The sequence below is a fragment of the Manacus candei genome, unplaced genomic scaffold (assembly GCF_025592945.1).
Source record: "Manacus candei isolate 608988 ecotype Guabito, Panama unplaced genomic scaffold, ASM2559294v1 h1tg000082l, whole genome shotgun sequence".
Taxonomy (NCBI): Eukaryota; Metazoa; Chordata; class Aves; order Passeriformes; family Pipridae; genus Manacus; species Manacus candei.
Window position 1 is genome coordinate 1,413,751 of NW_026138130.1, and position 21,561 is coordinate 1,435,311.

The 21,561-nt window shown below is 47.0% G+C and overlaps 1 protein-coding gene across 2 annotated transcripts; it reads left to right on the forward strand.

Annotated features, from left to right (window-relative positions):
- The first annotated feature begins 1,835 nt into the window (after positions 1-1,835).
- WNT5A (Wnt family member 5A) lies at positions 1,836-16,565 on the forward strand. 2 transcript variants are annotated; one of them, XM_051811568.1, is made up of 5 exons: positions 1,836-2,218; positions 5,465-5,598; positions 6,746-7,011; positions 11,759-12,051; positions 13,634-16,565. In XM_051811568.1, the coding sequence occupies exons 1-5, from the start codon at positions 2,213-2,215 to the stop codon at positions 14,090-14,092; spliced, it is 1,158 nt and encodes a 385-aa protein (XP_051667528.1). In that variant the 5' UTR covers positions 1,836-2,212; the 3' UTR covers positions 14,093-16,565. The 2 variants fall into 2 exon arrangements, with proteins under 2 accessions (XP_051667528.1, XP_051667529.1); XM_051811569.1 differs by lacking the exon at positions 1,836-2,218 and adding an exon at positions 4,686-4,942.
- Positions 16,566-21,561: the final 4,996 nt, after the last annotated feature.

Consider the following 21,561-nt stretch of genomic DNA (forward strand, 5'->3'; position numbering starts at 1 on the left):
GTTCGGCGGAGGCTACGCTTACCTGGCGGGCAGCGCCCTGTCGGGGCGGGCGAGCTCTTGGCCCGGGAGCAGGTGGGCAGGGGCTCGTGCCGCCCGGGATGTGCCTTTTCGCCCCGTCGGGCTCCTGAAGGGATTTTATTTGCACTAGAATGGTTTTGAAGGAGTGAATGCTTTTATTGATAGCGGGGCTGCTCTCGCAGCTTGGTTGGATTTCCCAGGGCTGCTTTGATAATGTGCCCCCTCCCCCGAATCCCCCCCGTGGACCCTCAGTTGCAGGCGGATACAGGGGAAACACTGCGGAGTTACGGCATGGCTGGGGGAAGGCTCCCATTTCCTGTGCTTGGGTGCACACGAGACGGGAGGGGTGCAATAAAAACCCTTTTGGCTGAGGACTGCAGAGCGAGAAAAGAGCGAGGAGGTGCAAAGGGTCCGCGAAGCCTCCCTCGCCTGTAGCTCTCATTGGGCCTTACTTGATTGAACTCAAACAGTTTTGTCAACAACTTGCTAAATTTACAGCGGCAGAAAAGCCGCTGCAGAAAGAAGAACGCGAGCCGTCGAGCTCGCTCCGTCCCCCCGCGTTTGGCAGGCGGCACACGCGGCTCGGAGCATGCGATAAACAGGACTTGTCAAAGAGCCGCCCGGCAGGAATGCCGGGGCAGCCCCTCGGCGCGGCCATGTGCGCCGCACATTGCACGCACATGTGTGCGGGGAGAGCCCCGCGGGGCTCTCCCGGCAGATCCCCGCGTGTGCCTATGCGCCCCCCCCCCCCCCAATCCCAGGATAACCAGCCGGCGGTGCTGGTGGGGGCCGTACACCCCCCCCACGCATCCCCCCGGTGGGGTGGGCACAGGGGGCACCGCTTTGCACGAACTCTGCGTTCGCGGGGTGTCACGTCGAGCGTGACCAACGAGAATGGCGCGGCGATGGGGGCTCAGCCCCGCGGACGGGATGGGATGGGATGGGACGGGGGCGCGCACCACGGGCACTCGCCGCGGGGCTGCGCGGGGTCCCGCTCGCTGCCGTACAGCTTTAAAATCCAACCCCGACTGCAATAGGCCGGGCTCGGGCGCATGCGCTGCCCAGAAAGTTTTCCAGCTGCCGTTGGCTCTCTAACTTTTTTTTTCTTCTTTTCCTCTTTTTTTTTTTTTTTTTCTTCTTTCGCAGTTTTAAGCAGCGGGGTGAAGAGGAGCGGGGAGAGACGCAGGGGGGAGTGGGGCCGGCTGCTGTAGCGGGCGGGGGCAGAGCCCCGTGGAGGAAGGGTCGGCTGCCGCGACGCCGCCTGCCCCGGCTCGCTCTCCCGGCTTGTTCTCCCAGCTCTTCTCCCGCGTATCCCGCTCCCCGGCGCTGGGCGCCTCTGGCACCGATGGATTGGGGGAGCCGCAGCTCCTGAAGCCCGGACTGCTCCCCTCCCCCTGCCCCTGCTCGCCTTGCAGGATCAGTCGCCCCGTAAGACAGACACACGCGTGCACAGCCCCCCTCCCCCTTCCCGCTTGTGCAGAAACTTCTTTTTCTGTTGGGCTTTTTCTTCTCAGTGTAAAATGGAGGGAGCCGGCCCCGGGATGGCTCTGCAGCCGCGGACCCCCGGCTCCGCACCGCTCAGCCTTTAAGCAAGTGAAGGGGGGCGGGCAGGGGGAGCCCTGCACCCGCTCGGCTCCACTCGTCCCCCTCGCCCGGGCCGGTCCGAGCTGCGGAGGGGGCGGTCGGCGGCCCGAGCGCCGGCGGAGCCGGGTGGGAGCGCGGGGAGCCCCGCGGCGGCACCACCTGGGCTGGTGGGACGGATCGTCGCCCGCGGCGCTTTCGCTGCCGCTTGTGAAGATTTTTATTTGCTTCCGCACAATCACGCCCACGGGCGCTGTGTGCGTGTGTGTTGGGTTGGCTTTTTTTTTTTCTTGGCTTTTTTTTGGGGGATTTTTTTTTTTTTACCTCCTTCTTCTTCTGCTGGTGGAAAGCCCTAATTACTGCGATTGCTGATGGACCTTGGAAAGAAGGCTGCACTGGTGCCCCGCTCCGCAGTCGGACACGCTCAGCTTGCGCCGGACAGGGCGGCCGCTCGCCCGCCGCCCCCCGCTAGCTCCGCGGGCCCCCGCGCTCCCCCGGCCGCGGCTCGGGACGATACCGCCCGGCTCCTGCGAGCCAGGATTTTACTTTCGCCTCGCCGTTTCTCCTGCTCCGCTTGGATTACTTGGCTGCTCCCGCTCGCTGATCCCGCGCGATGGAGGTGAGTCCGCGCGGGGCGCGGGGGCTCCGCGCCTCGGGGCCCGCGGGCGCGCAGGGTGGGCTGCGCCTCGGCGGGGCGAGGGGCCCCGGCGCGGGACGGCCTCTCCTCCCCTCCCCGGCTACCGCCGGGCGCTCCCACCTCTCCGCTCTCACCCACCGCGGAGAGCGCTGCTCCCCACTTGGGAAAAGCTCCCGTATTTTCTGCTTTTTCCTTCTCCTTTTAAATTTCCCCCCGAAGAGAGGCTGCCCGCCGCAGGGACACTTGCGAGGCTCGCTCTGCCCGCCGCGTCCCGGCGCATCTTTCTGGCAGCGGCTCCTAACGCGAGTTTAAAGACATCTTTCCAAACTTCCCAAACTTTTTCGAGGAGGATCGCTATGGAGGAACCCAACGTCGGCGCTAATGGTGGCCTGTACCTTTAAGGAGAGCTGGCGGGGGGCCAGCGGAGGACCTGGAGTCAGCCCCCCCCCCCTTTAATTTTATTCTCAGTTTCTGGAGATTATCACTCTGCATCTGCAGCGGGTCCCGCCTGGGTCAGCGCGGAGGAGCGCGACTCCTCAGGGTCCCCTTGGCGCTGCGAGGACTCCATGTTGGAAAGGCTGTTGGCTTTTTGTTGTTTGTTTGTTTTTAATTGTCAATTGTATGGTAAATGGGCTGCGCTCGGAGGGTCACGGGGAGTTCAGCGGAGCCGAGGAGCGAGGCTATCCCCGGGCGCCGAGGGAAGGACACTGTGTGCCTTCACCCCCGGGAAAACACCCCCTCTGCGCCTCCGGTGGGGAGAGCTGGGCCGGGACCCGACCACTGCTTTTCCCTGCAAACGTGAGACCTGGTCTCGCCCCTCCAAATGGCTGTGAAGCCGCAGCGGGGAGCAGGGGGCGGCCGGGGGGGTCCCCGCGGAGCCGCTGCGCCTCCCGCGGTTTACAGCCCCCCGGAGCCGGGCTCTGGATGCCGCCTGCCCGCTGGTAGTGCTCCTAGAAAACCAGATGCCTTCGCAGGCTTTCCAGACACCCCGTGTAAAACAGGATCAGAGGCGATCCCGCGGTGCAGGATCTGTAAAAGCCTCTCTTTTCATCTCGGCAAGGAGCGCGGGCTCCGCATGGGGTGCGTTAAATACCAAAACCCAATCTCCCCGGCCCTACAAAGTTGAACACGGTGCCTCACACTCCCGATCTCCAGCGCTCCGTGCTGCTGGGCAGTCTGCCCCTTTTTTTTTTTTTTTTTTAACTGTTGGCTTTTTTGTGTGTGTTGTTTCTGGTGGCAGCTTGTCAGCCGCTCGGTCCAGAAGGGCCGGGCTGGAGGGGCCGAGCCCCTGCCCGCAGCCCCGGGCGCAGGTGCCTCCTCCGCTTCGCTACTCAGCGCCGCGGCTAGAGGACGAGGAGGGCGATTGCGGCGACGATGAGGCGCGGGAGGTGCCGTCGGAAGGGCAGAAGTCGCCCGGCCCCGTCGCCTCCCGGGGCTGCGGCGAGCGCGGCCGCCCCCTGTTGGGAGTGGGACGCCACAGCTCCCCGGGGGCCGCCGCGACGGGGCTCGGGGGCTCCGGCGCCGCGACGGCCAAGCCCAGGGGAGCACCCGGGCCCTTTGAAAGGGCAGTGCCCTTTGGCCCCGCTGTCCGGGTATTGCAGCTCCCGGTGCTGTCCCGGTCACCAGCTCCCTCCGCGGCCGCCCGCCCCGCCGAGGCAGCTCGGCGCGTCCGGGCCGGGCAGCTGCACAGCTCTTGGGGTCCCGCATGGGCACCAGCGTCTCCAACCTCCTCGGGGCTCGGGCAGTTCCATGGCGTTTCTTTGTTACTGTCATTATTCTAAGAACCTAAAAGTTGTAAAAAAGCCCAACACGTTGTGGGCTGTTGGATGTCGCTGCTTGCCCCGCGCACACCTCGTCCCTCGCTCAATGCTCCCTCGGCTTTCGCACCTTTCCCGGGACTGAGCCCCTCTGAGGCGGGCGGGCTCTTTCTGCTGCGGGAGACCGGCCCCCATTTACGCCCCCCCATCCATTTACCCACCCCAAGTTGAGGTGGGGGGCTCAACTCCCCCGCGCAGAAGATGTTTAACCCGCACGGCGCGGGGAGGCTTCGCCCCCGGGCTGCAGCCCCGGCGCATGTGGGTCCCCACGCTGTGGCAGCTTCCCCGCGTGTGCTCGGGCAGGTTCCGTGTCCGGCCCCGCCGCCAGCGCTCCGCTCCTCCCGGCCCTTCGCAAACAGAAATAAATTAGAATTAAGAGCACCTTCAATTCAGCGTTAAGGGCCTTTGGAGAATGAATAGGGAATAGGGAGCCCCCAAGTGTCGAAATGTCCTTTTTTTTTCTTCTTCTTTTTTTTTTTTTTTTTCCTCCCCCCCCCCCCCCTCCTTCCGAGGGGAGGGGAAATAAACCCCGGGAATGGCTGTGGGTAGCGAGTGAGAGAGTCCCGTGTGAGGACCAGACTGTGATCGCGGGACCTGTCGGGGGAAGCGTTTGACTTCCAAGACGGCAGCCCGGTTGTTGCGGGGGCCGGGTCGGGACGCGGAGCCGCTCCTTGTAGCTCCTGATACCTCCCTGGGCCGGTACCTGCCCCGGCGGGGCCCCGGGGCTGCCGTCGGGGCAGTCACTGCGGCGCCAGCGCGGAGCTCGGGGCTGCCTCGGCGATCGCGGCGAGCGGGAGCCCGGAGGCTGCGGCGAGATGGTTTAGGGGACGGCGGGGAGCTCCCTCCACGGCCGGCGGGGAAGGGCGAGGACCGGCCGCATCGTCCCCGGGTGGGAGCCGTCGGGACCCCCGCGGAACCGACCCCTCGAGGCACCGGCCTCTCCCCTCCCTCTTGAGCTCGCTTTGCAAACCTGAAGCCGCCTTTAGCCAGCCGTGAGCTGGCCTCGGCACGGGGAGCGATGGGGTAGTGCCCGGCCCGGGCCCCGCGCGTCGCCTGTGGCCCCGGGGCAGCGGGGATGGGGTCCCCCGTGTCCGAGGCCGCTGTTCCGTCCCGTCCGGTGCCGTCCCGCTGCGGGCGGGGTGCGGGAGCGGCGGGGCCGGGGCAGAGGGACGGGCGGACGCCCCGGGAAGGCGGTGTCCGCGGGCGGGGTGGGGGTGCGGGGGTGGGTTTTGCCCGGTGGAGTGGGAGCCGCGACGTGCCTGAGTCTGGCACCAGAGCCTCGGCGGGGAGAAGGGCCGGCGAGGCAGAGTCAAGTTAAAAGGGGCCCGGAGACTTCCGTTGTTTAAACTTGAATGTTCGAAAATGGTCTGAGGAGCAATAAACAATCTGATCCTTTTTCTCCCCCCTCTAGAAATCCAGTGCAGTATTAATCCACGGAGGTGCAGTGGGGACAGTTGGCAGTACAATGGCTTCTCAGTACCTCGTAGTGGCTCTGGCCGTTTTCTCTTCTTTTACCCAGGTTGTAATAGAAGCCAGCTCTTGGTGGTAAGCATCTCCTATCGACTTGATTTTAAAAGGGGGTGTCAAGATTTGCTTGCTTAAATGTCTGTGTGCTTCTTACGTACTTTGTTTCTGAGGGAGTACCGCTGGAGCGAGGCAGCTGGGGAGTGGTGTGCTCGGTGTAGTACGTTGTGTAGTAAAATGAACGGGTCTGTCGAATAAGGGTAAATGTGCACCATCTCGTCTTGTACAATACAGTTTTGAGAATGCTGAATGGTAGATTCTCTGTGGATTTTATCATCTTTAAATTACTAGAATTGTGTCTCTCTTAAAAGAACCATTTTAAGTCACTTAGAAATTTTGCATGTATAAGAGAGAATGCTGACTTACAAGTAAAAACTTTTATTAAAGTTTTGGATTGAAGTTTTCTGTAACTCAAATGTTTACAAATGTATTTTGTTACAAAGAGGTACATTTAAATTTCTGCTTTGGCAAATTGTATAGTGTTTAATGTTGAGAGTTCTTGAAATAGGTGTTTCTCTGCTGTTTCAAGTGATCCTTTGTGGATTAATGGCCACTTTTTAATTGAAATGTATCATGTGAAGAGCACTTTCAGAATTAAGAAAACAAAGTTGATTTTGTTTACAGTGAATGTACTTGCCTGTATTGTTGTGTTGTCATTCGGAAGAAGCTAGAAGTGGTCTGTAGCAAGTTTCTAACTCCTGGCTTGCTAAAAGTTTCCCTATTTTTTAAAGTAGAAGAGATTGAAAAGTCCGGATTTAAATGTAAAATATGTGTTAAAACAAATTGGGGTTTGGGGGGCTTTTTTAATTTTTGCTGTATTTATTTTCCTGGCCTTGCAATTGTTTGGAGCTTCTGTTATTTTTACTATGCCAACTTAAACTGGTAAAGGGCTGCCTAGATGCAAGTCTTCCAAGTCTGTCTTACTTCAGTCTTTAATATATGCTGATAACCACATGGATGGGAACTAATAACTTCTGTCCTGTCCTTAAAACAAAAGTTTCATATTTAAGCGTTTGTTTAGGTTTTTTTTCTCACTTATTAGCAAAACCAGGAGTTGTATACTCATGTATAAGATACAGTTCTGTTTGGGATTTATAGATTTCTTAAAAAATTATTTTATTTTATTTTAGAGTCTTCTGTTTATTAATGCAAATCTTTCTTTATGCAGGTCTTTAGGGATGAATCCCATGAACCCCATGAACCCTGTTCAGATGTCAGAGGTGTATATAATAGGAGCCCAGCCACTATGTAGCCAGCTAGCAGGGCTTTCCCAAGGACAGAAGAAACTCTGCCAATTGTATCAGGACCATATGCAGTTCATTGGAGAGGGTGCAAAGACGGGCATTAAGGAGTGCCAGTATCAGTTCAGACATAGAAGATGGAATTGCAGCACTGTGGACAACAACTCTGTTTTTGGCAGAGTCATGCAGATAGGTAGGAAGCAACATCTTTATGATTAAACTCTTGTCTAAGGATATGTATGGCACACACTGTTCTGCACTTGAAGCTCTTGCCAGGTTCTTGCTGAGTACTGTATACAATCAAGTGTTTTTAAAAGTTGGCAAAGGAGTTGGATTATTTTTAGCTGGAGGTGATTTCCCACCACTGTCCAGCCATGTGTCTTGGAAAACAAAGTAGGAATATATATTTGCATATGGGAATAGAGGAGAAAGGAGAATGAGGCCCTGAAATCTCTTTTTTACTGAACCTGAGAGAAAACGAAGGCAACCTAAGAGAATTAAAACCAGCAGCCTCTTGTAAAATTAAAGATGTCCATGTCTAGTTCCAAAATTAGCGGCTGCATAATAAATCGCTCTTGGTCCAGAGGTTAACTGAAAATTGCTGCTCTGTCGATTAGTGTTTATAGGCAATTCCTCCTTGCTTATTTCCAGATATGGGGGTTTTTTTCTCTTTTTAAAGAAAACAGATTTATTTTTAAGGTACTGTAGCAGGGCAATTTTTATGAAAGCAGTTCTGTCAGGGCAAAATGTGTGATTGTCTTTATAACTCACCTTTAACGTAATCACGCTGCTGGAAAGAGAGACAGATTCCTGTTTAACATCTTATCACAATTAGGTGGACACCCAACTCTTTCCCTATCAGCTCCTCTTTGAAAAGGGCTTCTCCAGTGCTCACGTGCTGCCTGCCTTTCCCGGCATTTAAGGACCTCATCGTATTTTAAAGGCCTTGGCAAAATTTTAACCAGTGCTGTTGAGCTGAGTCCATGGTGAAACTTCCCTCTGACTTTCTCAAATCAGATTGCAATCAACTGAAAAATGCCTATTTTCTGGGTGATACCTGTGATCTTTTAAGTAGTGATCAGTACACTGACAAACTCAGCAGTGCTTTTTAGTTGAAGCTGTGAAGTGAAGCTTTTGTGTCAGTGTTTTTCTGTGCTGCTTTAAACAAAAAAGTTTTAAAATGGGTCTCAGTCTAGGTTTTATCTGTAAATGGGCTAACTCCAGTTAAAGTTGAAGGAATATATCAATTCACATTTGGTCTCAATTTTTGTTAAAAGCAGTTTTTATTTGGAGATTGTCAGACAAATAGAAAAAAATCTATTGCATGAAAGTATCGAATTGGAACAGCTGATTTTGGATAAACAACCTTCCCTAGGCTTTTTGCAAGCACAGTATTAACCCCCCATAGAGTTTGTTTTTTTACCTTACCCTAGCAGAAGTCTAAAAACACATGTAACATGAAAGAAAGCTTTTTCAGTACACCTCTCTGTTCTAGTAATCTAACAAATGTCAGAAAAATAATCCATTTAAAATTTAGGCCTTCATCCTTCAGCCCTTATTTATTATCCAAGCAAGTGAAAATTAGCTCAGGGGAACTATTGGAGTGAAGAAGTATACAGGACTGGGCTCATGATTGGGCTCATGATTTGTGGTGTCTGTCTCTGGAATAGTTGTTTCTGCCCGCCCCAAGTATGACAAGTCTATTTAAAGGTAGTTTCTTTCAAGTTAAATAACTTTGCCGCACCCTTCTGATGAATATGACTGTATTAGCTGATGTCTACACAGCAATTCATCATGTAATTAAGCCACTTATTCTAATTGCAGATGGAAGCAAGGTTAATAGCCATATTCAAGAATTAGAGTGTAAAGAGTGTGTACACTGAGAGCAAGGAAGGTGATGTGGGTGACATTTGTATTATTTCACGCTGACCCTCAGTAATGACCAGTTGGTGTTCCTCTGAGGGGAAGGAAGAGTGGGCACTTTCAGAGCCTGATTCAATTTATTTCAGCCTGTCATACCCTGGCATGTCAGGGACTGTCAGACACTCCTTACTCCCACCAGTGTGCAAGGTGACAGTCAGGGTCTGAATGCACATTGTTTGAAAGGGCTTTGCCATCTGCTGTTGGCAGTGCCCCAGAGAGCACCCGGGCACAGCACTGCCCCACAGCACAGCCATGGCCCCATGCGTCAATGGACAGTCTTTCTTCCAGGATTTACCATGCACAGTTAGCTAAAGCTGTACAAATAAACCTAGCATTGGGTTTGGAAACTTGCTCTGTGGCTTATTGAACTGTAAAATTTTAGGGCTTGTGTTCTGCACTGCTCTCCTTGGCTGCTGGTTCCCAGGTCAGGCCGTGGCCCTCCCTGCCTTCCCCACCTTGCCCCATCTCGTGCCCATCAGCCCTGGGCAGGCTGTACTTGGGCTTTGCACACAGAAAATAAAATGACTGGGTCCTCCTCCAGCAGCTCTGTGTACTTGGGGTCCAGTTTATTCTGCCTTTAGCCTGATGTTGAATGCTTTTAAAGTGCAAGACAAAGAATGTTTTGTATCTTCTGTTCAGGTATATAAAAAAAAAGTTGTTCTGTTCTTGCAGACTTATTCAGATCAAGTGTAAAGCTCAGCTCCTTGCTCTGTGGGTGGCTTCCTACAGTGTGTGTATATTGAACAGTTCCATTTCTATGTTTTATATATATGGGAGAGAGGGGACTTGAACGTGTTTGGAATGTGTGTTTCCTTGCCATGGCTACAATAGAGAGAAATCCTGGACTGTGGGAAAAGACAGATATGTTTGACAGTGAAGGAAAGCACAGTTGTGCCTGAAGACCGAAAAAAAAGTCAGAGTAACTCATCCATGTGAAACCATCACTCTTAGTGTGTTCCTGGGTCGATGACTTGAGGCAGTGTTTGCTTGAAATCTACTTCAGCAGCTGATGCTATTTTATAATTTGCCTTAATGTTCAAGGAGGGAAACTGGGGGCAACTCTCCTTTCTGTACCCCAGCCTTTCTTTCTCCTTCCCACTAAGAGTAAGTTCTTCAAGATTTGTTCCAAATTAATAATGAAAATTAGTCAAAAATAGTCAGCTTTATGAGTTTAAATCCTGCAATAGGTGACATAGTTAACCATGTGAAAGCGTGAGCTGATGAAACATGAAAAAGAACAAAAATGGAATGGAAGAGGCGAGTCCTGTGGTCCAAAGCAGACCACGTTTCTTTCCTCTCAAACTAGTGGAAATTTTGCTTGAGGAATTAATCCAAAAATATGTGTTACACAGCAAAGGGGAACATTAAAATCTGTATGAGGTTCCCCCTGCTATAGTTTGCAGTAAATGCAAGGGCTAAGTCACTGCATAAAGCCAATTATTTTTAACTGAAAAGGCTACTCCTGTAACCCTTTATACCCATAATTTGTGTAAATACTTCCATGAACAGGTGGCTGTGAGAGTAGATCATTTTAAGTAAAGTAGAAAAGTGCTTCTCATCTTCCTTAAATCTCATCTTTCCCAACATAAGATTTCTGATTTTTCCCATTTAAAACCAGCATCTATTACTAAAATAATCCAGTGGATGACAGCTGTTATATTAACAAAGCTGCTCTGACCATGGTGTCATCTTGATAATAAATACGGACCAAACTGCAAATTATTTATGTTTCATAAGTGCTTGAAAGCTCCTACTAGATTTGACTTGTCATGGTACATCTTGTACAAAGAGTTTTTGCCTCAAAATGTTGCTGGCTGAATATACATGACTTGCCCAAAACGTAGGCTCTTAAAGCCCTAATTTTACAAAGGCCAATGCTGTTCCTTGAGAAAAATCATGTAAAATCAAAATTAAAGCTAGCTTGATTTATTGATTGGACAAAACATTAGGAATAAAACTTAACTTATAAAGAGAAAAAAAAATATTTAGTCTATTCTCAGTCATTCTGGGAATCTTTCTTGAAAAGACCCATTGGGATGCTTTCTCTTAAGAAGAAAAGCAAACCTCAGGTGTGCTCTTTGGTGCAAGTTCTGTGTTTGTTTGTCTGAAAGCTTTGCTGGTTGTAGTAACTTGTGGCAGCCTTGGAAAAGTGATTGGGAAAGTCAGACTTTAAATAAGATGGGACTAGATACTGTCAGTAGGATGGTACGTGGCCATGTCTTACGTTGTGGGTATTGTAACTTTTTCTTCCGAAAGTTTGAAACTTGAGGTTTTCCATTTCCATTTAAGGGCACCAGATGCAGGAGAAAACCTTCAAGGCTGCCTTGTGCCAAAGGCTTTTGCTTCCCTGTAATTTGTAAAGATGATTGTCCGTGGACTCACTTGCCATATTCGCATGAGCTCAAGTGGTGGATACTAAACAGCACAGGTTGTCGTTAGTTTTAAATAGTCTCCTACAGAAGTGTCTGGCTAATGTGTAGGGTGGAAAGTTGTGTGTTGCTCTGCTGCACGTTTCTTTTGATACCAGGAGGCTTTGTAAAACGCTTGAACTTTAAATAAATTGGAACAAGTGGGTGAAGTGCATCAATCATGTTTGAGAAGTAGTAATTTAAGAACCAGATTTTTAAAAGTTGTATTTAACATCTCTTTCTTCTGAAAGACAGGAAGCTTGTTTCCCTTCCCGCCCCTCACATGCAGGCATGGCCGCTTTGGCCCTGCTGGCATTGTGCTCCAGCCCTGACCTACCTCCTTTCTGCCCTCTCATCCAGGCTTTCACCAACATGAGTAACAAGTGAATTCTGCTCTTCACAAATGCTGTGTGTGCTCTAATGGGTTGGTTTTGCTTGGTTCTTCCAGAGTGGAGACATTTTGGGAGGCTTGGTTCAGGGTTACTCTACCTTTTAGTAGGCATATTAGTTTTTGGTGGCTCCTGGAGAGCCTTTGTCCTCCCAGCTCCTCAGTGGGCAGGGAGTGGTGTGCGTGGGCTCTCCCCTAACACCACTTGTCTCTCTGTGCAGGCAGCCGGGAGACGGCGTTCACCTACGCGGTGAGTGCGGCCGGCGTGGTCAATGCCATGAGCCGCGCCTGCCGGGAGGGAGAGCTCTCCTCCTGTGGCTGCAGCCGAGCTGCACGGCCCAAGGACTTGCCCCGGGACTGGCTTTGGGGTGGCTGCGGGGATAACATCGAGTACGGATACCGCTTTGCCAAGGAGTTCGTGGACGCCCGGGAGCGTGAGAGAGTTTACCAGCGAGGCTCCTACGAGAGCGCCCGGATCATGATGAACCTGCACAACAACGAGGCCGGGAGAAGGGTAAGTGACTGCAGAACAGTCTCCCTCCTCTCTCCTCCGTGTCCCTCCTTTTCGGGAAAGATGTGCCTCAGTGAGGCACAGACCGACCACCATGGCTTGTCTTTGTTTTGATGCACGGAACAAGAAGACGGCAAATACAGGGTGTGGGTGGGTGGGGAATACAGGAATTTGTGTTGCTTCTGGTTGTCTGACAGTCCTATTGCCTTCCTCATGGGGGAGGCCGGAACCAAAGCTTGTTGTGTTTCCCTCTGTATTGTTTCATGAAAAGTGCCCTGCTCGCTGTGGATTCTCTGTAGAACAGGATTTTATTAGTTGGTATTTCCAACCAGGACAGTGTGTGTTGGAAGGAGGAGGGATGTGCTGGGCTTCCCAGGCTGGAATCGTGCCGCAGGACTGTTCTGACCTTTTTTTTCTTTCTCTGCTTTAAGAGGATGTAAAAGAGCTTCTCCATGCTATTAGGAAACATGGTCTTCTGTGGTTGAACATGTCTTTATGGTTTCTTTAATCTCAAAAATGCCTTAAATGAATGGGTGTAAACTTTTCTTTTTTTTTAATACTCTCAATGTGAAGAGCCAAAATCATTATTTTCCTAGAGCTTGAAGTGCCAGCAATAGTCGGCTGGAGACTTTACACTTGTGTTCTAAGGTGAAGGAGGATGAAAGATAATTGAAAATTAATAGTATTTAAATGTAAGAGGAAGGTGTCTGGAAGCAATGGACAGGCCAATTACTATTAGCAAGAAGAAAAATTACACTTTCACGGTTGCTTACGGAGACTCGAGCAGTTTTTTCCTTCCTCAGCCTCATCTTTGCAGTGCCATTTGGCAGCGCTAAAACTCTCTGTAACTGCTGGGTGGAAGTTGTCTACAGTATCATCTAATGTGTCAGACCCCAGGATTTTTGGGGCAGTGTCAACACTGACTCTTATTTCTATTTGTACAGGGCAAATGACTAAGGTTTCGCTGCCAAAGCTTTGTAAAGAGGATATTGCTATGTAGCTCTGTCTTCCACCCATAGGTGTTTGGGGGTTTCTTCTTGGATGAAGTCTCTCTTCCAGAGCAGTATTTGGGATAGGAGGAGGATGCCGAGCCAAGAGTAGACAATCAGCTGCAGCTGAGCCAGGAGCAAGAGGAATCTTAACTCTTTCCCTAATTGCAGCCTCAAGCAGAGATCAATAGGGAGAGTAACTCAGATAGAAAATAAAGGGATGTTTTACATTTCTCAATGAAACAGCAAAATCCTTTGCTGGCGTGAGAGCAAATTCCTAAAATTTGAGCGCAGCCTGACTGATGCTGCTGTCTGGGCTGTGTATGTGCTGTTGTGGCTGTCTCAGTGGTGGGGAGAGGCTGGTGAGAGTGCTCCCCTCCTCCTCCCGGCTGTTTGGGGTGGTGGGAGGTGCATATGTATCAGCTCACTTGCTCTTCCTTCCCAGTGTATTGGAGGAGGGGGAGAGAATGTTAAGGTGAATACAATGGAAGGGCCAGTGGGAATACGACAGAGGGCAGGAAATGAGGGGAATAAATGCTTTCACAGCCATGCTAGTCTTTCATCATCATTTTTGCTTCTCTCCCTGACTCCTCCAGACGGTGTACAACCTGGCTGACGTGGCCTGCAAGTGCCACGGCGTCTCCGGTTCCTGTAGCCTGAAGACCTGTTGGCTGCAGCTCGCCGATTTCCGCAAGGTAGGCGATGCCCTGAAGGAGAAATACGACAGCGCCGCCGCCATGAAACTCAACAGCCGGGGCAAGCTGGTGCAGGTGAACAGCCGCTTCAACGCCCCCACCATCCACGACCTGGTGTACATCGACCCCAGCCCCGACTACTGCGTGCGCAACGAGAGCACCGGCTCCCTGGGCACCCAGGGCCGCCTGTGCAATAAGACCTCGGAGGGCATGGACGGCTGCGAACTCATGTGCTGCGGCCGGGGGTACGACCAGTTCAAGACGGTGCAGAGAGAGCGCTGCCACTGCAAGTTCCACTGGTGCTGCTACGTGAAATGCAAGTTGTGCACAGAGATCGTGGACCAGTTTGTGTGCAAATAGGGGGACGGGACGAGGTGGGAGGAGCTGCAGCTGCCTGCCAGCGAGGGGCGCAGGCCCCTCTCCCTTTCCACAGGACTATCTCCACTTTTTATTTATAGAGTCCAACGAGTTGTTGTTTTCTTTTAAGAAAAATAAAAAAAGAAAAGGAAAAAAAAAAGGGCGGGGGAAGGGAAAAAAAAAAAAAGAAAAAAGAAAAATATAAAGGTTGCAAAGAGAAGTGCCTGGAAACCCTCTCTGTGTCCATCCCAGAACTGTGTTAGGCTTATATTTTTGGCAATAATGGGCGAGAATCTGAGAATATTTATTTTACAAAGTTAAAAAATTGACTTTTCTTACAAACAATAGAGTAGTTTGAGGGGAAAATCCGACATATCCTAATTTAGTCCCATGGAACGTAATACATGTGCAGTAGGCAGAGCAACCATGTAATGTGCTTGGGATGCTAGAACAATCCTTATGGATGTGAGGAACACACAGACCTGTCCATGACTTTTAGTTTCAGACACTAGAAGTTGCTAGAATAGGGTATATAAAGCTGTTCAGTGCATGTAGGGCTCTGTAAATAAGGGGTATATCCAGCATGAAGTGCTGTGTTGGTTGCATGTCTGACTGTTCCCGCAGTGTCACCGGAGGGCAAAGAGCAAAGAATCAGAAAGGCTTTAACTGCGCTATCCCTGAGTCACAGGGGCTGGTTCCAAAACCTACCAAGACTGGGAAAAAAAAAGAAAAAATCTGCCTTGGTGAATAACGAAGATATTCTTCAAGGCAGAGTTTGGCCTCGTTAGGTGATTTGGAGTGTCTCGTCTGACAGAGCAGCACTTCCCTACTGCTGAGTGTGGAGCAGCCCCGGGGCAGGCTGTGTGGAGCACTGTAGCTGGGCAAGGGGAGCTGCACTGCTTACAAACAGCTTTGGTTTCCCAGCCTGGAAAGCCCATGGAAAGTAGAGTTCCCCAAATTTGAAAATGCCTTAAAATGGTGTAATAGCTGGCTGTCTTTCAAAACACAGCTTGACAAATAACTCCTCTAATTTTATGTGAGAAAATAAATCGTTAGATATCCGCTCTTGGAATGATTGATTTTTATTTTTTTCGCAGATTTTGGGAACGCTTTCACTCAAGGATACAATAGTTTCATATTTTAATAACATTAACTGACTATTATAGTTCAATGAAACATTGCAGCAATACCAAATTTATCATCCTATGTCTTTAATACACATGCTTTAGATAATATATTGCAGATATACACTACAACTGTTCAGACTATACTTGAGCAGTTACATATATATGGGAGAACTGTGGTCTGCTGGTGTCTGATACTTCAAAGCTTTTTGTACATATATATTTTAATGATCTAGAAAATAATAAAACATCTAAAATTACAGGGGCAGTTCATCCCTCATTTTCAGATCTCTTCAGGTTTTTAGATTGATTCCAAGCTTTTGATGGTTTTGTTTTTGTTATTTTGGGATGGTTTTTTGTTTGTTTGTTCATTTGTTTGTTTTGGTTTTGTTTTGGTTTTTGTTTTTTGTTGTTGTTTTGTGTTTGGCTTTGTTTTTTTTTTTTTTTTTAAGCTTTTATCATTCAAAAGTTCTAAGGAGAATCACAAAGAAGTCAGCCTCTTCCCAACTTTATGACTTTCCTGGGTGGTTGGTAGAGGCAGCACCCTGCACCTGAGTCATTACTGGTCTGGAGATCGCTTCTATTCCACTCTCATGTTAAGGGCATTATTGGTGAAAGGAGACACCTTCCAACTCCAAAATGTGCTGCATTTAGCCCTTGCTTTTCAGTTTTTGAACTGAAAAATTGTTATTTGTCAAACAATATGCGTTCCCCCCTATTCTGTGTAGTTACACAGGGTTTCATCTTTGGTTCAGATGCCTCTTTTCAACTCAGTCCCATTCAACAAGTTAAAGAAAATAGTTTTGCAGATACCAAGTGAGGAAAATCTTTCACTTTAGCCTAGTTGTACTAAAGCCTTGCCTTTTCACAAGCCTTTAAGCTGTATCATTAAATTCATCTTGATCATTTATCAGCTTCTTAATGGCGCTTTATTGCTCTTAATTTATTGTACAAGGACATATTTACCCCTCATCTTCAGATGTTTGCAAAGAGTATCTTTAAAGTAAGAGAAATAAATAAAGCACTAATTCATTGAATATGTCACTTTGGTTTTTATTGTACAAAAATCATGATCTTGTTTTTCATTTGAGTCACCTCATGTTCCTTTCTAGTGACTTTTGTCTGAGCAGAACTGAATCTCATGATCCTAGCTATTAAAACACTATTTAATGTAAAATATTTTACTTGTCATTCAGATATGTAAATCTTCTATGTCCTTTCCTCTGTTCTGTACATTTAATGTACATATTTCTGTCTCGTGTGATTTGTATATTTCACTGGTTTTAAACAAAAAAAAAGGATTATGCCATAATTGAAGATAGACTATAAAAATAAAACTTTGGTTGTATATTGGGAAGTGGTTTTAATTATCTTTCAGAGGAGGGTTTGTTAAAACAATGAAGAGAGTTGATTTTTAGATTTACTACATGGTAAAACAGGAAAGTGTTTGTTCGCCAAACATACAAAGTACATCTTGAAGTTTTATTTCTGTATTAAGAAGACTTAGAAATCTAACTACTACTTAAGAGGAAAAAAACCCAACACAGCAAAAAACAAATCACAGATACCTGACTCTGAACTAGAAAGCATTTTAGAGATGGGTAAGTACTAAATTAGCTGTGAATAGAGACCTGGGTTAATGGTACATGTGTGCATGGTTCCAGGACTGCCTGCAGTGATTCTGGGACAGTGGGACCTGGTCCCGTGAACAGCTTCCTCCAGCAGTCCAGTGATGGCAGCAAGATCCTCATGTGAGCAAAGGTTTCCAACAGGAAAAGTTTCCAGGACTGGGTTTTGTGCGGTCTGGGTTGTGTGTGGGGTGGTTTCCCCCGCATCAGTCTGACTGAACTGAGCTGCAAGGTGAAATGGAGCATGTATGGACGGAAGAATCCTTAAAAAATGCCAAGGCAAAGTACAATGAAGTGTCAATGAAGTATTCATATGAAGGAGGTAAAGCAGAAAACAAAAATGAATGTAAAAACAAAGCTTTCTGTTTTGAGAATGGCTCGTCTTTGAACTGATTTCTTTAGTCATGTTTTTTTTTCTATTATGGGTAACTTGATGAATTAGTGGCCTTTCTTTACCTCTCTCCTGCTTTTCTTTTTTTTTTTCTTTTTTTTTTTTTTTTGCTCAAGGATAACCTTCTAACATATCGAAACTCCTTCTGGCTGCCAAGAATGTATTATCCCACAAACCAGTAGACCAACATCGTGTGTTTAAAATAGCGATTCTGGGCAAATGCAACGTTCTGTGGTCCTATTACTGACATCTGGTTCAGTTTTCCTTCACTTGTATATTGACCAGTATTCTTTATTGCAAAAACACAGCCCCTATTTAGGAAAGTCAGCATTTTTTTTGGACTGGATTGTATTCAAGCTCTTCCCAATAACACAAAAGTTACCAAAAAACTTCTTTATTGGCAGCAGTAAATAATCTGTATTCAAAATAGTCATTATGGGCTCAGATACAAGAGGGTTGTTTTTAATTTGCACCAAAGTTTATGTTTAATTTTGTGAAAAATGCTGTTTCAGAATCTTGGTTTTTTAGTAATATCTTCGAATCTGTGTGTTTGGTTATGGCTTTGCCAATACTGAGATTCACTCTGTTTTTGCAAAATATTGAAGCCCCCCTGGGTGTTACTGGCAAGTGCACCAGGAATAGGCAAGAGACTGAAGGAAGTGAATGGCACTGCATTCAGGATGCAAGCTAAAATCCTTCCTTTCTGAAGGATGTGTTTGATAGAATGGTCTTACAAAGATGGCACAGAACTTGTAGGAATTGGTACTGAAGCTGTGCTTTGGGTAGGAAGTTGTGAGGAATAATATCTAAACCATTATAATATTCATTGTCAAAGTGTGGTTTTGGTGAATCAGGAAAGACTTCTAGGTTTTGCTGCTGGACTATATGGTAGAGGAAACTGAAAACAAAAGGGAAAAAATGCAGCTCTTTTAAAAATAAGTATATTCATATATAGCTTATGTATGTACTTGCTGACTGTGGTAGTCTTAAAATTGTTTATCTATTATTGAAGTCAGTTTGGGAGGCAGGCCAGATCTGTTCTTTTCCTTTTCAAACTGTTTAAAATCCTCAATGGAAAAAAAAAAAAAAAGAAAAAGAACTTTATTCCCTGCTCCAACGTCTGATATGTCTGTTTATGTTGCAGTGGGATAAAGGATCCACATAGGAGTGCAGTGAGGGGTTTGTACGTTAAATTTTGTTTTTTTAAAAGGTGTGATTAAAAAATCCAATCTGCCTCATACTCTGCTCTTCTATGAGATTGCATGTGTGCATTTGTATATACTCTGCTGGTATTTTCCAATTGTGTTGGCCAAATTCTGCTTTTAGTTATGGTTAGGCATCTCTCCTGACTCTGGTGGTGTCATATGAGCCTGACATTTTTCGCCCAGACGTGAAGGCCCCCGTGCTCAAAGAGAATGCATATGAAATATATCAGCCTTTCTTCTGCTGGCTGGTTATTTAAACATGGGTAACTGAATTATTGTGAAACAAATTCTGGGACTGCAGCTGCAAAAGCAGTAATACAGTATATTCGTAGTGATGTTTCTACGCCATACCTCCTAATTTCCCAGTTGATTTCCACTGCAGACAGAAAGTCTAGAATGCATGTGGTATGTTCCTCATCATGTATTTTATAAATGTAAAATAATGATTTGTCAATTACTGTTTCTATTATAGAGATAAAATGAGATATTTCGGGCTCTCCTGATTTCTTGAAAGCCTCTTACCTTTGGCTGCGTTGAGCACTGCTGGCTCGGAGGGGCACTGATGTGAAGCTGCTTTTGGGAACGTCTCAGAAACCTGGGCTGTGCAGTGTGAATATGGTACACTGTGTACTTTTGTAGCCAGTGTTGGTTTACTGTGTGTTGTCTTACGTTGTGCTGTCTTTCCCAGCAGTCCTGCTTTCTCAAATGGCAATTGAACAGCAGCAGTCAAAATACTCAGCTGACGGGGAACCTCTGGGCACTCCATGGGCAGTTATTCAAACACTTTCTGAACTGGTTTGACCCATTGCTGATTTATTCCAGATCCATTGTGAGGAATTTAAAAAATGCAAACTGTAGAGTAGAGTTCATGGCATGGCTCACAGTTCTTTTTGGTTTTGTTCTGTTTTCATAAAGCAGTCCATACCAAAGATCCATATTTTTTGAAGATTTTTTTTGTGTTAAGTCCTTCTCTAGGACACCCTGAGCAAAGGAAACAGTCCCCACAATACGAGGTGATAATTTCTGTGCAGTTCCTCTGGTGACTGGCAGGACCTCAGTGACAGGTTCCATGGCAAGGACCACTTCCAGGAACCACCCATCACTCAGGGTGTCCTCCTGCTTCTCACCTGGGACTTGTTAGCAGAGTGCAGCAGTTGCAGCTTATTAGTCTCAGCAGCACTGGCTGCTGCTTTTTGCCTCTTCTTTCGTCCAGGGGAGCAAGCTTACCTCCTGGTAGGTTTTCCTGTTATTTTTCGTACAGAAAATTGCAACTTTGCACAGCTTTTCTCAAATGTGGACTGGGATCTATTTTTCATGAGTGTTGATTTCAGAAGAGCTAATGCTTGGTAGGCAAACAGTGCTGGGGCTTCTCAAGTATCTCTTTGCTTTGTAAATCTGCAACCTTGGAGGAGTAAAGGGTAATCCCTGAGCAAACTTGAACTGGACATTACCTGGGGCAGGGAGGTTGAGGTCATTAATGTTATAAAAGACTGTTCAGCTGTATTTTTGTGCTTTTCTTTGGAGAAAGGGATTCACAGCATGAGAAAGAAAGTTGTTATTCAGTGAGACACAAAGTAGTAAATACTTGAAGAAAATGGGGAAAAGATCAAGTTATGGTGTGCAAAAAACTTTGTTAGCAAGTCTTCATTGGTATTGATTGCCATTCATAAAAAAAATTGAGAATATGTGTATTTCTGCATTTATGCTTTCTGGATGAAAGTTTTCCCTTGATGATACTTTCATCTTATAGTATATTTTTGGATAAAGGGCCTGTAAGTAAATCAAGTTTGAGGACTTAATCAACTAGAAGTGAAACTGTAACCTAAGAAACAGCTCCAAAAAAACACTGAGGAAAATGAACAGTGCAAGATGTGTCAAAGTACTTTTTTTTTAATAGTTAGTGTTGCTATAGCTCTCAAATGGTTGCTTGTGTCAAAGATACTGTGTCCACTTTAAGCCACAATGCCTGTTGATTTATATATGTACAAGTTGGCAAAATTCAACCATAGTAGACTGGGAGCAATTCCTTGGTAGTTATATGAATTATATGGAATGCTTGTTACTTATGACCTCTGGCAATCCTCAGTAAGTGTAATGACATGTTTGTACCTGCAAATGGGTGATAAGACTTTTTTAAAAGTTTGTAACAAAGTATTACGATTTACATTGCATTTTTTATATATGGTTTTTTTTTTTTTTTTTTTTTGCTACAGTTTTTTGATATATATGAGAATCCAAATAGCTGATCAAAATTATGGGAGAGGGTGCAATGTCTTGGCATAAGCAACAGCTGTACACAGCCTAGGGAAATAGGAGGTGGGAGTTTATTCATCTTGATGTTGTCTCTTGTAAAAAGCCAGTATGTACAGATCCTGCATAACAGATGCTTTGGAAAAGAATGATAGGAGGACTTCATGAATGGAGGACATAAGTAATTCATAGCAAGTACAAGGTCTGATGTAGTGGTGTTGCCTTTGCCATGCCATTTGCATGCAATATACATTTCTGTATGAGCATGTTAAAGTCTAAGATCTTTACTCAAATGTAAGGACTTTATTAGAGCAGATTAAAAGCAGAATAAGCTCTAATGAGGCCAGATGTAATAGGAATCGAATATGTCCCTTGTTCTTACATGGGAGTGGATTTTGCTGTTACCTTGTTAAGATTCAAACTGTGTCTTCAGGATTTGGCTGACTGAAATGATAGATTAGTCATTGTGGAGGATTTTATGGATAATACATCACACTTTTTTTTTTTTGTTAAGGGATGATAGATGCCTTTTCTGGAGGGCATTTTTATCATAGAATCTGCTTTAATTTGTAATATAGTTTCTGATCCTCTCTGTGGTTAGAGAATATGTAGAAACATCTATGCCTTGTGTAGACTGTCATCTCTCATGTCTTGTTGTCCTCCTTGGTGGTGTATATTTTGAATATTTTAAGTTACTATGGCTTTGCTATTTTAAAGTCTGACTCTTGAAAGTAGAGATCTTTTCAGACCCCTGGCTTGTGGACCTTATTGTAGGAGATCTGTTGCCAAGTTTAGTGGAACCAATTAGCATAAGTAAGAGTGGCAAAATTTAAACATCCATGTGAGGAGCCAGCTTGACTGTACATTTAAAAAA